This window comes from Eleginops maclovinus, chromosome 9 (assembly GCF_036324505.1).
Source record: "Eleginops maclovinus isolate JMC-PN-2008 ecotype Puerto Natales chromosome 9, JC_Emac_rtc_rv5, whole genome shotgun sequence".
Classification (NCBI taxonomy): domain Eukaryota; kingdom Metazoa; phylum Chordata; class Actinopteri; order Perciformes; family Eleginopidae; genus Eleginops; species Eleginops maclovinus.
The window spans coordinates 24,200,082-24,212,922 of NC_086357.1; the positions used below are offsets into that span (position 1 = coordinate 24,200,082).

The 12,841-nt window shown below is 40.8% G+C and overlaps 3 protein-coding genes across 3 annotated transcripts in view; all 3 read left to right on the forward strand.

Annotated features, from left to right (window-relative positions):
* The first annotated feature begins 1,228 nt into the window (after positions 1–1,228).
* haus8 (HAUS augmin like complex subunit 8) lies at positions 1,229–5,072 on the forward strand. The gene is made up of 10 exons (XM_063891755.1): positions 1,229–1,361; positions 1,752–1,816; positions 2,020–2,081; positions 2,303–2,459; positions 2,629–2,739; positions 2,831–2,934; positions 3,091–3,249; positions 3,484–3,625; positions 4,069–4,210; positions 4,547–5,072. The coding sequence occupies exons 1-10, from the start codon at positions 1,297–1,299 to the stop codon at positions 4,671–4,673; spliced, it is 1,134 nt and encodes a 377-aa protein (XP_063747825.1). The 5' UTR covers positions 1,229–1,296; the 3' UTR covers positions 4,674–5,072.
* Positions 5,073–5,431: 359 nt separating this feature from the next.
* sac3d1 (SAC3 domain containing 1) lies at positions 5,432–9,191 on the forward strand. The gene is made up of 4 exons (XM_063890515.1): positions 5,432–5,584; positions 6,416–6,827; positions 7,649–7,931; positions 8,244–9,191. Exons 1-4 carry the CDS (start codon positions 5,556–5,558, stop codon positions 8,708–8,710), a joined length of 1,191 nt encoding a protein of 396 aa, XP_063746585.1. The 5' UTR covers positions 5,432–5,555; the 3' UTR covers positions 8,711–9,191.
* Positions 9,192–9,580: 389 nt separating this feature from the next.
* cpamd8 (C3 and PZP like alpha-2-macroglobulin domain containing 8) overlaps positions 9,581–12,841 on the forward strand; it is a 45,927-nt gene continuing 42,666 nt past the window's right edge. The window contains exons 1-2 of the mRNA XM_063892167.1: positions 9,581–10,117; positions 12,359–12,510. Of these exons, the coding sequence (XP_063748237.1) occupies positions 10,032–10,117; positions 12,359–12,510 (238 nt within the window). The 5' untranslated portion in view covers positions 9,581–10,031. The remainder of the gene's footprint in view (positions 10,118–12,358; positions 12,511–12,841) is intronic.

The following is a 12,841-nucleotide window of genomic DNA, read 5'->3' on the forward strand; positions in this document are numbered from 1 at the left end:
AGTACACTCCAGGTAAGAGAACCTGCTAAGTAGATAGTCACACACACATTTGAAGACGTACAGAGGCAAGCAGATGCACATGAGTTTACATTAAACTGTTTCCATGTTCTCCTTTGTGAGTGTGATGGTGCTCCAGTTCAAAGTGTTTCACAGATGCAGTTTAGGTGGACGCATCTCTGTTATCCTGGTTATAATCTGTTTATCTGCTCAGTGTGCGAACAAACTTCCAATCCTGCATTGCTGATTGGCATTTGCTGTACCCACCTGATGAAACTGACAGGTAAGTAAATGATAAACAACATGAATAGATGCATATTAATTTCTGTCGACACACACAGGAGACATAACATGTTATGTAATAAGTACAGATTGAAAGTAGAAGTGTCATAGAATCTGTGTTGACAACCGAGAGCAGTGAAGACCCTTACACCCATCTAGTGGTCTCTAGAACAACTGTAGCTTTGGGCATATATTTTACTCAGTGCAATGCAGCTGCTGCATTCTTCAAAAATAGATAGTATATTTTGATAATATAAATTGGCCCTTAGTTGTCAAGGTCTCGGCAGAAAAGGCTAAACTATGAGTTTCATCACTTCATCCCCTGTATTGCACAGGTGTTCATATTATTATTATGTTTGAAGGAAAATTCGCCTTCAAACTAAATTGATATTGTTTAATATTTTATTGTTCAATGGTAAAAATGGTTTCTCTAACATCTGTTTCTTAAACTGAAAATCAAAACTTCAAGAATAAATCCACCAGAAAAGAAGCACACATTCAAATGAAATTCCCATCAATTGTCCGATTTATGGTCTTCAGAGTGGTCAACATGTCCTTTGAGTTTACCTTTATGTGAAAAATAAAAGCTGAGGTACTAAAAAAAAAATAATTCTTATTATTAGTGATCAAATAACACAGTATTGGGTGTCTGAAGGAGTCATTTACTTATGCACCAGCACTTACAATGATGTAGCTTGTTTGAAATAAATTTGTGAGCTCTGTTCTTGTTTTCCTTAGTATGAATCTATGGTTTATTGCACTTATTGTAGTCGCTTCAGTATAAAAGCGTCAGCTAAATGCTATGCAAGTAGTAGGCAGTGGTGTAAAGTAACTAGTAGCTAGTGGTACAATAAAGTACAGTTTACACTCCACTACAGTAGATGTCAGCATTCACCTTCAATGTTTCTTCTCAATCCGTCACAAACACAAAGAAGAGGAAGAAGCGGAACCAATGTTTCACGTCCTGTTTCTGCCGGATGACAAAACTGGAGCACGGGCGGTTTGCTTCAAAACATTATGGCGTCGAGAAGAACGTCAACAGCTCCGAGCGGGTTTAAAAGTTCCTTCGCTGACACTAAAAGGTATTTATATTGTCATCTTATTCTCCTTATTAGTGTTGATTTATTTTAAGTGAGTGTCGTTTAATTTGTAGATGTATGCTAAGTTTTGTTTAAGGATAATTTAATGTTGAAAACACCCACTTTAGCTGTTTTAAATAACACCATATCATCTTTTATTAAACATAAACGTTACTTTTTCACTGCTTCAAACACACATGTACGCTGTAAACGTTAATACACACTTTAAAATGTAACAATAACTGATCGGTGGCTTTGAGCTAACATTATAGCTTAGCTTCCGGTTTGTCGTGTTTTCAAAATAAATAATAAAGACAACTTTTATTTTGTAATTTGTGCTCTCATTTCAACATTATTGAATTTAACTTGTACATTTTACTAATTCGTTTTCAGCTCGAAAAGTGGCAGCAATGCTGTTAAAGCCACCGTCAGTGGACCTGGAAAGAAAACTGTTAAAAGTAAGTATTGGAAATGGTTCACGTTGTTAGTTACTGCAACACTGCTGTCATTTATAAGACTTTAGATAAGAATTAGTAATCCCGATGATAACACATCCAATAATGTGTTCTGCCAGAGTTTTCAAACTCAGTTTTGCTCCATGCTGTCATCTTTAAAGCATTTTAATATTCATTGTATTTCCTCCCTCTCTTTCAATCTTTAGCCACTGGGACTGTTGTCAAGTCTCGATATATGCAGTCTGCTGAGAAGTCATCTCTTTCAAAGGTAGTTTCCTATTTTCCTTAATGTATTTTTTCAGTTTTGCTCATGGTAATCCAACTAGATTAGCTGTTGTTACTTAGAATGAAGACCTATGCTGCCAATATTCTGCATACATTATTAGTTAAATTAGGCCTCCCTTGTTTGTATGCAGTTTTGCTGTCTGTCTGTTTACACTGTTGATGTTTCACAGTTGTAATACATTGCACCCCTATGACCATTTACAGAGTAACTCACTGACCAACGAGTCTCTTGCTGTGCCGCTGAGGCCTTCTTCACCTAAACCAAGTGGAGTCAAACCGAGAGTGGGCACGCCACCGAGAGTGGGCACGCCACCGAGACTGGGCACGCCACCGAGACGCTCGATGGCCCCAAAGGCTACATGTAAGGCATTCCTCTGTTAATAACTGTGAATATCATTTTGACTATGTTAATTTGAATCAAAGAGTATGTTTATTGAAGTGTTCTACAGCAGGAAGGTGTATCTTTCCAATTTGAAAAGATAGAGGAGAAGAGAGCTATGAATAACTCTAGCATGTTGTTTTCCTTACAGCAATGATGTCCTGTGAAGCTGAGCCTTCATTGCTTGGGAAAAGTATTCTCCAGTCCACTTTCTCAGATGGACACTGCTTTCGACCAAATTTTGATATTTCAGTCATTAAAGGTAAACCGATTAAAACATCCTAACATGTTGGCAGTTATTTTTACAAATAAGACAATAATTTAACAGTTTTGTTTTTATAAAACTCTCAAAGAGAAAACAGTGTTTGAAAATGCACCAGAGCCCGAGAGAAATCCAGAGACTGAGAAGGAGATCATCGAGACGCAGACATTCCTACTGGCCTATATCACAGCTGAGGTGAGTTAGTCTAACTTACTGTATTTGATTTGCTAAAGCATGCTTTCAATGCATCTGTTTTCTTAAATGAAACTCAGTTTTGAGTGACATAATGAACATCTTATCAGTCCTAAGAAATTAGAAATCTGGACATGTCTCTTTGATCATTGTGTTTAGATGGAGAGCAACACTGCAAAGCGTAAGGCTGAGGCAGAAACAAGGATCATGCAGGAGATGGAGGAAGAAGAGGCCCTGTATAATGAAGTCCAGGAGAAGAAACATCAGTACCTCATCATGGAGAAGGGCAGGCTGGTGAATGAGCTGCTAGATTTACAGGTCAGGAAATAATCTTCTTTTGTAATAACCTTATTGAATGTTGTCCTATCACATTTATATCTGTAGACATTGGTGCTGTTGCAAAGTCATACCCCATTTAGGCTCGTTGAAATAGAAAACAGCTGGGCTATACCTGGTTTTAGAATTGTATTGTGTCAAACAAATGCGTACATTGTGTTAAAGATAGTATAAGTACATGATTCTTATCCTACTAATATTATCATTTTCCTTCAGATTGCTGCTCTGACTCCTGTGGCAGAAAAGGCCAAACAGTTCACAAAGAACTACAAGTCTTTCGCCACAGCTGTTGACACCACCCGACACGAGCTGCCAGTGAAGAACTTCTACATTGACGGGGACAGAAGGGAGTTTCTAGGTTGTTACTGCGTTTAAAAGTTGCACAAAACAACATTGTCAAAGATAAAAGAACAGACATGAAACACTCAGATGGTGTGCTTCATTAGGACGGTACGATCATATTCAGATTGACTTGGTAACATGAGATAGATAACACCTTTTAAAAACTATAATCTGATACTGATTCCTCAATAGGTAAATATGAATCGATAGCACCTTTCATTAACACAGTCCTTTCTACTTCACACCTGAGATGAGCAAATGCAAAACCAATACAGAAATGCTGTAGGAATGTATTGGTCCTAATAAGAAGTTGGTTATCCGTATATCAACAAAAACAGCTGGTTTGAACTATGTGCTTCTTGAAATGTTGAATATTTCATGTAACCTTTACCATGGGATTTGAATTTTGCAACTTGTGATCCATGTTGTGTCATATCAACCTGTGTCTTCCCATTTCAGATAAAGCTGAGGCTTGCCTGAAGGAGAGTGAGAAGCTGCTGGTGGAGTGCACAGAGGGAGATCAGACGGACAACAGCACTTCTTTAGAGTGCCTCAGAGACATAAAAACAACATCAAAAGACATCAGTCAGCAGCTGTCGGGGTAAGCATAGACAGTGTGAATAGATCACTTGTCTTTTTGAACCTGGTAATGCTGTGAATACATGTTCTGTTCGGTGTGATTTTCTTCCCAGAGGATTTTACTGTATGACATGACTCCTTTATAATAACAGTTCATGACTTAAGTCTTTTGGCTGAAATAAGACAGTTACTTTACTTTTCACTAGATTTCAATGTATACAGTTTGTGCATTCATTTTCTTTGTGACACTTAAAACTCAGACTTTGAGGCAAAAAAAGCCTGCTTACCCACTTATCTCCCTTTTTGATCCACCCCTCTCGTTGCACTTGTATTCAAACTTTGTTGTTTTCTATTTCAGGACATTTTCAGAGCTACTGGAGCTGTCTTCACTGGTCTGCCGCCATACCATCAATGTCCAGCAGGCCACGGAGGAGGAACAGCTTGGCACTGCAAGAACCCTGAAGCTCTACTGCCCCACACCATAGAAGAATACTAGACAGCATGGGATACACAAAACACGCACTTTGGATACCCCTCCCCCCACCAGATTTCCCCCACTTTGCATGTACATGTACCTTTTTATTGCCTGCTTCTTAAATACAGCTTGATTTCTTTGTAGCTGTATTATGTTATTGAAATATGACTGAAACTGTTTATTGCTTGGGACATTTTTAATAAATAAAACAGAAAGTATAAAATAAGTCAACATTGGCCTTCAAACAGGAAGTAACTCAAATAAACTTGAGCGAGTCATGCTTTTGGGTAAACTAATATGTGAAAATTGTTGTCCAAGTGAGAAAGCAAGAACATTTGAAATGTGTTAGATTTATGTTCAGTAGTAAAGGTAACAATAACATGATATTTAATAAGATTTGGGAGCAGTGTTAAGTTTGTGAATGTGGTTTGCTACCAATCCCTAGATTGTAGCTTGTGTTTTCCAATTTAATTTAACATAAAAGTGGCTTGTTTTACACATTTTGGGGAAATGGTGATACAATACTTTACCGTACCGTATCGTTTAGATATAGAACATCTTTCTTTAACTAATCTTATTACTAAAAAACAATCACATGTAAAAACATTTAAGTAACTTACGAATGGGAACCACTTATATACTTTCAGGGTCAAAAATGGATTAAATTTTATATACCTAAATTATAGATGTAAGATGAAATGTATTAAGGAATTTCTCTTAAGGTTGGTATTCTCCTTACCTGTCATTTTAAGTTTTGAAGTTGAGATGCTTTCATAACTTTTCCCAGTAAGTATTAAACGATCGAGTCTGCTTCCGGAAGTGACGTAACATCAAACCACGCTTTTAATTGGCTGACTCTGGAAAGTGACGGCCGGTCTTTTCCAAAGGACCAATGAACCGCAGGAGAGCGCCTCGTCGCATGTGAGTACATGTATTTTTTTTCACATATTTATTAACATTTCTATAAAAAATATGTCCGAAGTCAAGTTTTTCTAACTTACTTTGACAGTTCGCTTCGTGTAACATACGAAATGTTTGATAGTAGAAACACCGCTCGCAAGATATCTGTCTTTGCTAGCTGGCTAACGTCAAAGCTAATGGCTAACTCCTATTTAGCTTTATATATGAGCGACATACAGCTAACGTTACCTTTACCAGTCCGTTCTAAACACCTCAAACCCGGTTAAACAATGCTGTGTTTTATCCTTTGTTGCATCACTAGAAAAAGCAGCTAACATAATGTGAAGATCTCAGGTGGAGCTAACATGACAGCAGTAATTAAAACGCTTTGCTTTTTCAGATTTTGTTTTATTAAAGAAGTATGTGGACTTACTGTAACTCAACCTTTAGATTGTTAGCGCAAAGTGCAGCTAACTGAAACCTGTACTTGACTCAATAGGTCCTACATGTATGTGGTAAAATATAAAACAAGTTCCAATGTGCCAATCCATACCATACAAATAAACAGAATATGTTAATAGAAAAAAGGTGACCATACTAAAAGAACATAGTTTAGTTAATAAGGTATGATTTTTGTCGATTAGGGCCAAGACAAGGGTTTAAATTAACTGTTTTCACCCAATAGAATAGCAGTGGATTATTCGGTGTTGTCTGATGGAGATCTAGAAGCCACTTGCATATTTGACTGTCCTGGCTTTTTTTTGTGTGCCATGGCCACCTCACAAAGGTAGAAGCCCTTCTTTTGTATGCTTGACATTTTCAGCTGACAACACAACTGTTTCTCTCATGCAGCTCTCTCTCGCAGAGGAGGGATGCCCCTGCGGGAGGAGAATGGAGACAGAGGACCGAAGAACAATGGCGAGGCAAAGCCCAGGTGAGAGAAGTGGAGGAGGATGAAAGACGGGAGCATCATGGGAAAGAAAACGTGCCCAGGGGAACCTGCCGGACCATGTGCCCCGCTCGTGAGCTGCAGGACCGCGAGCTGCAGAACTGCCTTCACCGTTTTGAGTTGTTGGCAGGCACAGAGAGAGATCGACGACCCAGGGGAGACCACCTACGTGCTGTCAAAGAATATTCAAGACCAGCAGCTGGGAAAGACTCCACAAAGCCTACTGACCTCCGTCCAGCTGCTGTGTTGCTGAAAACTGTGTGTTACCTTATAGATGACATCGCTGCCTCCCCTCACCTGCGTCCTTGGACTGAGGCAAGTGTTATTTCCCTAGTCATTCAGTTTTCAAGTTATTAGAGTTTGGGTCATGTATTAAGTTTTTAACATTTTACTTTATCAACATTTACAAATAAGCTCCCGCACATGTCCATCCATCCATCCATCTTCTCCCGCTTTTCCGTCAGGGTCGCGGAGGTAACAGCTCCAGCAGATGTGTAACGTGCAAGTAAATATCTAATTGCAATGTTTTGGTGCTAGACATTGACCAGACGAAGCATCACAAACACTTTTCTTTATAAAATTCACAATCAAGAAAGTATGCAGGAGTTAATATGCGTGTCAGCAATCTATTCTTTAAAGTGCAAAATAAGCCCTAACTAACCACATAGCATGTTATGTAACGTTTGGCTTTTGGATACACAGTGCAACAGTTTTAATAACTACTGTAGCACAAGCTGTGAGCGATTGTTTGTAATAAACTGCCACATTTATAGCAACCATTTGAATTCCAGGATTTCCGCAGAAAATTAGTTGAGGTGGTGGGCTGTCCGGGGCGAGGCTGGCGTTGGCCGCGGTTTGGAATGAGATAAAACAGGACAGAGTAACACGGCGAATATCGCTCATATTTTTTTTTTTGGAAGACCTTGGTTAAGGCGGCAGGCGTGCGTTGTCAAGTGCTGTGGGAAACCCTGAATACACAATACATCTTTTGCAGAAAGGAGCTAGTCTAGTAAATTGGTTTCGGATATGGTTACTTTTACAAGCCCAATAAGAACAGCTTAAGATTGAAGATGCACTCACTTGCACATAAAAACTATTCACAACCTGTATTAAAACAAATGTAACTTGTCTCCCAGGTGTACAACTTTGTCTTTGACCGGCTGCGCGGCGTGAAGCAGGACATGATCATCCAGAGGGTGTCCGGGTTGAACTGTGTTGCCATTTTAGAGCGGACAGTGCGATTCCTCATCTACGCCTCGTACCGGCTCTGTGGTGAACCCCTGCGGATCTACGACCCGCGCATCAACGACACACACCTACAGGAGAACCTGAGCTGGCTGCTGGACTGTTACGCAACTGGAACAGAACCGCATCCCAACCAGGAAGAGTTCCAAGCTCTCGGGCTGCTGTACAACTTGGGTTGGTCGCCGTGTGTCATTGTTTAACACAAGTTGTTTTGGGGGGTTGATTGCTGACATGTTAAAGCATCATTTATGTTCTATAAGCAGGATGTTGATGCAGAGATTTGTTGAAAAAGCTAATCTGTGATGCATTCCCTCTCTGAACAAGTTATAATTTGCCCTTCAAAAAGAAGCGGCTTTACTGGAGTCGTAATTTTATCTGTAACTTTTTCTGCTTTTATCAGAATCGATAATACAGCCTTTAAAGGAAATTTGCTGGTCATCTGTGAGAATAATTTCTTCATGCTTTCTTGCTTTTCCTCTCCTCCAGGTTCAGCTCGTGCAGCGCAGCACATCATGGAGCTCCCCGAGCGGCTTCGCAGCTCTCCTGGCATTACGCTCGCTCTCTCCATCAACAGAGCTTTCCATGAGCGAAACCCTGTGCGTTTGCTCCGATTGGCTAAGAGGTTAAACTTCATACAAAGCTGTGCTCTTCACCGTCACCTGGTGGCATGTCGTAGAGATCTGCTGCTCATTTACAGCCACGGATTCAGCAGCCGCAACTGTCGCTTCCCTCTTGCCAGACTGGCTCAACTCTTGTGTTTAGACGCGTCACTCACAACCCGACTCTGTCAGGCGTACGGAGTGGAGGTTAACCAGCAGAACCAATTGATTTTCTCTAAGGCAGCTTTCACTGAGCCTGAACAAGATAAACTGCACTGCAAACTTTATCACGACATAGTGTCAGAGAAACAGAGAGACCACAGTGTTGGGGATATCATTCATGGTTGCTCTTAAGGCAAACAAAAGGAGTAAATGAGTATACAATAATCTAAAAGATCGGTTAGCTCTATCCCCTTATGAAGGGACATCAGTGCCAATTGCATTAACTCAAGGTCTAGCTTAAATACACTCCAACCTTTTGTTTATCACGTAAGGATGATTGGATTTGAGCGTTCTTTCTTGATCAAATGTTCAACATAAGGGTCAGGGCTTATGTTGATCTATTGTCTACAATGCTCCGCCTGTGAGAGCACTCTTGGTTCTCGATATTCTTCAGCACCTGATCATGAACATGCTGCCTGATTTTATCTTAAAATGTGAATTACTTTTATATTGTTACACTTTACTGTCTAAAATGTTACTTTCTAAATGTTATGTCAATGCAATTTTGTGTATCCTGTGACGCATTTCAGAAAACCCGCTGGAAAAATCTACTGTGCATCAATGCTCATTCATTCTCCTCAATGCAGTACCTCAAAAGTATTTAAATAAATGTTTTTTACCTAAAAGAAAGAAGTCTTGGTCTTTTATTTTAGGGAGTTACCTGCATCTAAGCTCATGTACCACTTGAGGGCAGCAGATATCTGTAGAGAGCATCTCCAACTGCAACAAGTACAACAATACGTGAATGAAATATAAGTAATCCTTCTTAAAGTGTTTACCTTTTTTAGGTGTTTTTATTTTATTTTATTTGTATTCTGTATCCCAGTTTAGGAGTCTTGTGAGGTTTTCCAAAGCAAAAGCAACTACTTGAAGCTGGTAAATCTTCTGGGATGTCTCCTGGAGCAGAAGTATGTTACATGTGCAGGTAATTTATGGTGGTTTCAGCAGCAGGCTCCGGGCTGCTCCTTACTCCGGGGTTAGTCCTGCTGCAGCACAGAAGGGAGAGCAGCTATTGAAGAGAATGGAGTGCAGCCCGTCTCCCATCGCCTCCTGATCACCAGGAGCAATCGAGGGGAAGCAATAGTTGCACGGATTTTTTTTTACATGTCAAACATTTCTTTACTGCTGGCTGAAGTGGGAGGACGCTTCCAATTTGTAATGCTGAAATATGAGAGAACGGAACCGGGGCGGGTGAAGGCACATGGGAGAGGACTGTCCGTGTACTCGGGGCTCTAAAAGGAGGAAAAAAAACACGCTTGGAAGTGGATTTGGCGAAGTGGGATGATTATAAAAAGTTTAAGTTCCGGACGAAGCTCTGCACACCAACCACGCCAATGGATATAAAGAGTGAGAGAGCTGCGGACTGCGAACATTTCATGTAACCTCTCATTCAGAGTTGGAAGATCCCAAACTCCGATAGAAGACCAGCATTGTGTTGGGAAGTGGGGCCAACATGTTGCGGTGGTCTTTGACAGCTTTGAGTCTTTCATGGACTTTTTTCCTCTGCAACCCGAGCACCAGTTCTGCACAAGAGAGACAGTAAGTATCCTGTGTTGCATGTGTTGTGTTTGAAGTGAGCAGCAGAGCTTTGAATTCACTGCAAGCATTTCCGATGCTCTCAATCGGGAATTGTCGGAAAAAGACCACATTACTTTAAGTTCAATCTTTAAAATTTCACAAGAAATTGATCAAATGTTTGTGGTTATAGCAAAAATAAACGTAACTTTTTCATTGCAAAATGTACAGCAAACAGTTTGATCATTAACATGCAGTACTCAATGCATAATGAAGCTATAAATACTATTGGATTGTTTGTTAATATGTGAGGATTTCATATCGTAACATATGATGACATTGTAGTATCACAACAGCTCTCCATTCATGTTTTTTTTCATTTGACTTTTTCATTCACTGCAGCCAGCAGCACACACAGTGAAATATTCAGAGGTTACTTTGCTGATTTTGTTTCGATTGCTGGTATATATGCAGCTGTTTTAAATGTTTTCTCATGCCTTTTGAGACATTGAACAATATTTAAATACATGTGTTTGACAGTAGTCTAGTTCATTCAGTTGATGTGTCCAGACCCAGAGGCAAAAGAGTTCAGATTGACTTCTGACTTTGTTTTGATCAGTCCGCTTCCGAAGAACCTAATCCTGACCTTGCTAGTTGTGTTTACAGCAAAGAGTTGTAAACAATTCTTCCAGGTAGTCCAGTTGGGAGGGATTGTGTGCCGCTTTATGTAGTGAATTAACCAAACATAATGAGCAATGCAGGCTTTATTCACTAAAGCATCTTAAATCTTAGTTAAACGGCTGATCTGAGGGTGAAATGTGTTCAAAAAGCAAAAGTCTTAGAACATTGCACCATGTGACTGAACTGAAAAGGAACTGGCTGTTAAACACTTCACCTACAAAAGAGAGCACAAATCCTTCTCAGGCACCGAGCAGCTCTCAGCTGAGGAGAGAAGTTGGACAAAAACAATGAGAACTTGAGTACATCGAGCCATGTGACTGCAATAAGCGTGGTCCACCACCTGATCCGCGCTCATCCAAGAGCTGGTTAAACTCACTGTAGATCAAACGCTGCAGAGTCAATTTCCTCATATTATCTCCCTTCTCCCGAAGCCTTGTTTTCCAGGGGATTTTCTCATGACTTTCTCTCTCAGGAACTGCAGTAGCCTCTGGCTGTAATGCTGTAGTGCTGTAATGCCAACCACCTGATCCCTCTCCCAGGCATGCAATTGGGCTTGTGCTCAGGGCTTTGCTCACTCCTAATTTGTGTGATCTTCAGTTAAGTTTTCAGCGGGTGAGTGGGCCTATTTGCCTAAAAAAAAACGAGTTGGATGACTTGGTTAAGTTGGGAAAAACAAGAAGATATTCAAGTTTCAGGTACATAGTCTGCCACATGTGGTAGGTGTACTTAATGATGTCTCACATCAAGTAACATGCTGTAGATACTATATATATAAAACACATCGTTTGGCTTTTATCAAGTTCTCCCCTCAGCCCCAACCTCCAATGGATCACACTGCTCATTCAGTTACACAGGACTATGCCAACAAGAGCATCTTAAGTTGGGCTTTATGTCTAAAAAAAAAAGTATTATTATTTCTTTATTACCTGAGAGGCATAGTCCCTCAGCACCAGACGCCATATTCTTTCACTGCAAATAAAACTGAAATTGGGCTTTCCCCCCCTGCACTATCGATAAGCATCAAAGAATGACCTTTGCTCTGTGACCTCAGCGACAGGCTCCTTCCCTCAATTAAATGTCAGAGCGACTGTGTGGAATCTCAGTCGTTATTTTTCAAAACAGACGCCAAGCTTCTGTCAGAGGTGCCAGACCACCCAAAGAGCAAAGACCAGAGCAGAAAGCTCATTGGCTTTCAACAGGTACTGTGGCGCTGGTAACCGTTGCAATTAAACCTGATCTTGCTGCACAAATCCAGGTGGAATGTTCCCGTTTGTTTGTGTGTTGACATCAGGGAGAAAGCGAGAAACAAATCTGAATTCATGCTCATTTGACCTGTAGGACATAACCTGACATCACATATCATTTAGCTGATGCTTTTATACAAAGCGGGAAGCATTTACCTCGGTCCTCCTCATGTGTCTTCGTTTCCTGACCTTCACTGTATCTCCTGCCTCCACCTCTCCCTCCTCTACTTTGTCTAATTTGCATTTGTCTCCTTTTTCCCCTTCCATTTTTCATCCTCCTTTCTCTCGCTTTTCTCCCTCCTTATCGTTCCCCACCACGCACTCTTTGCTCTTCCCACAGGGGTTATCTGGTCGCTGCCCCCTCGGTGTTTCGAGCCGGCGTGGAGGAGAGTGTGAGCGTGACCATCTTCAATGCGAAGGCAGAAACGCGCGTCCAGGTGCAGCTGACGGTGAAGGGGCAGTCGGTCGCACACAGCCACGGCTCACTGCTCGGTGAGAACAAAGCTAAGGTTACACCGGCACAGAGAAGGGAAACTTGCGCTAACAAGTCGAGCTGTGAGACACCTTGTTTGTGTGATTTATTGGAAGGATGTAGGGATCACACAAGTGGCAAAAACAGAGACTGAAGATGGAACTTTTCAAAGACACTATCTCTGATTGTAGGCATCAGTTCCACATATCCCACCAGCCACTCTGTGTATACACTGTGGGATTTGTTTGACAGCACCATTAATAGATGGTGTTTGTTCTACCTCAGAGGGGCATAGAGACGGGCTGCAGCTGGATTTCCTGCTTACACCCACAAAAAAACTCCACCACGGTT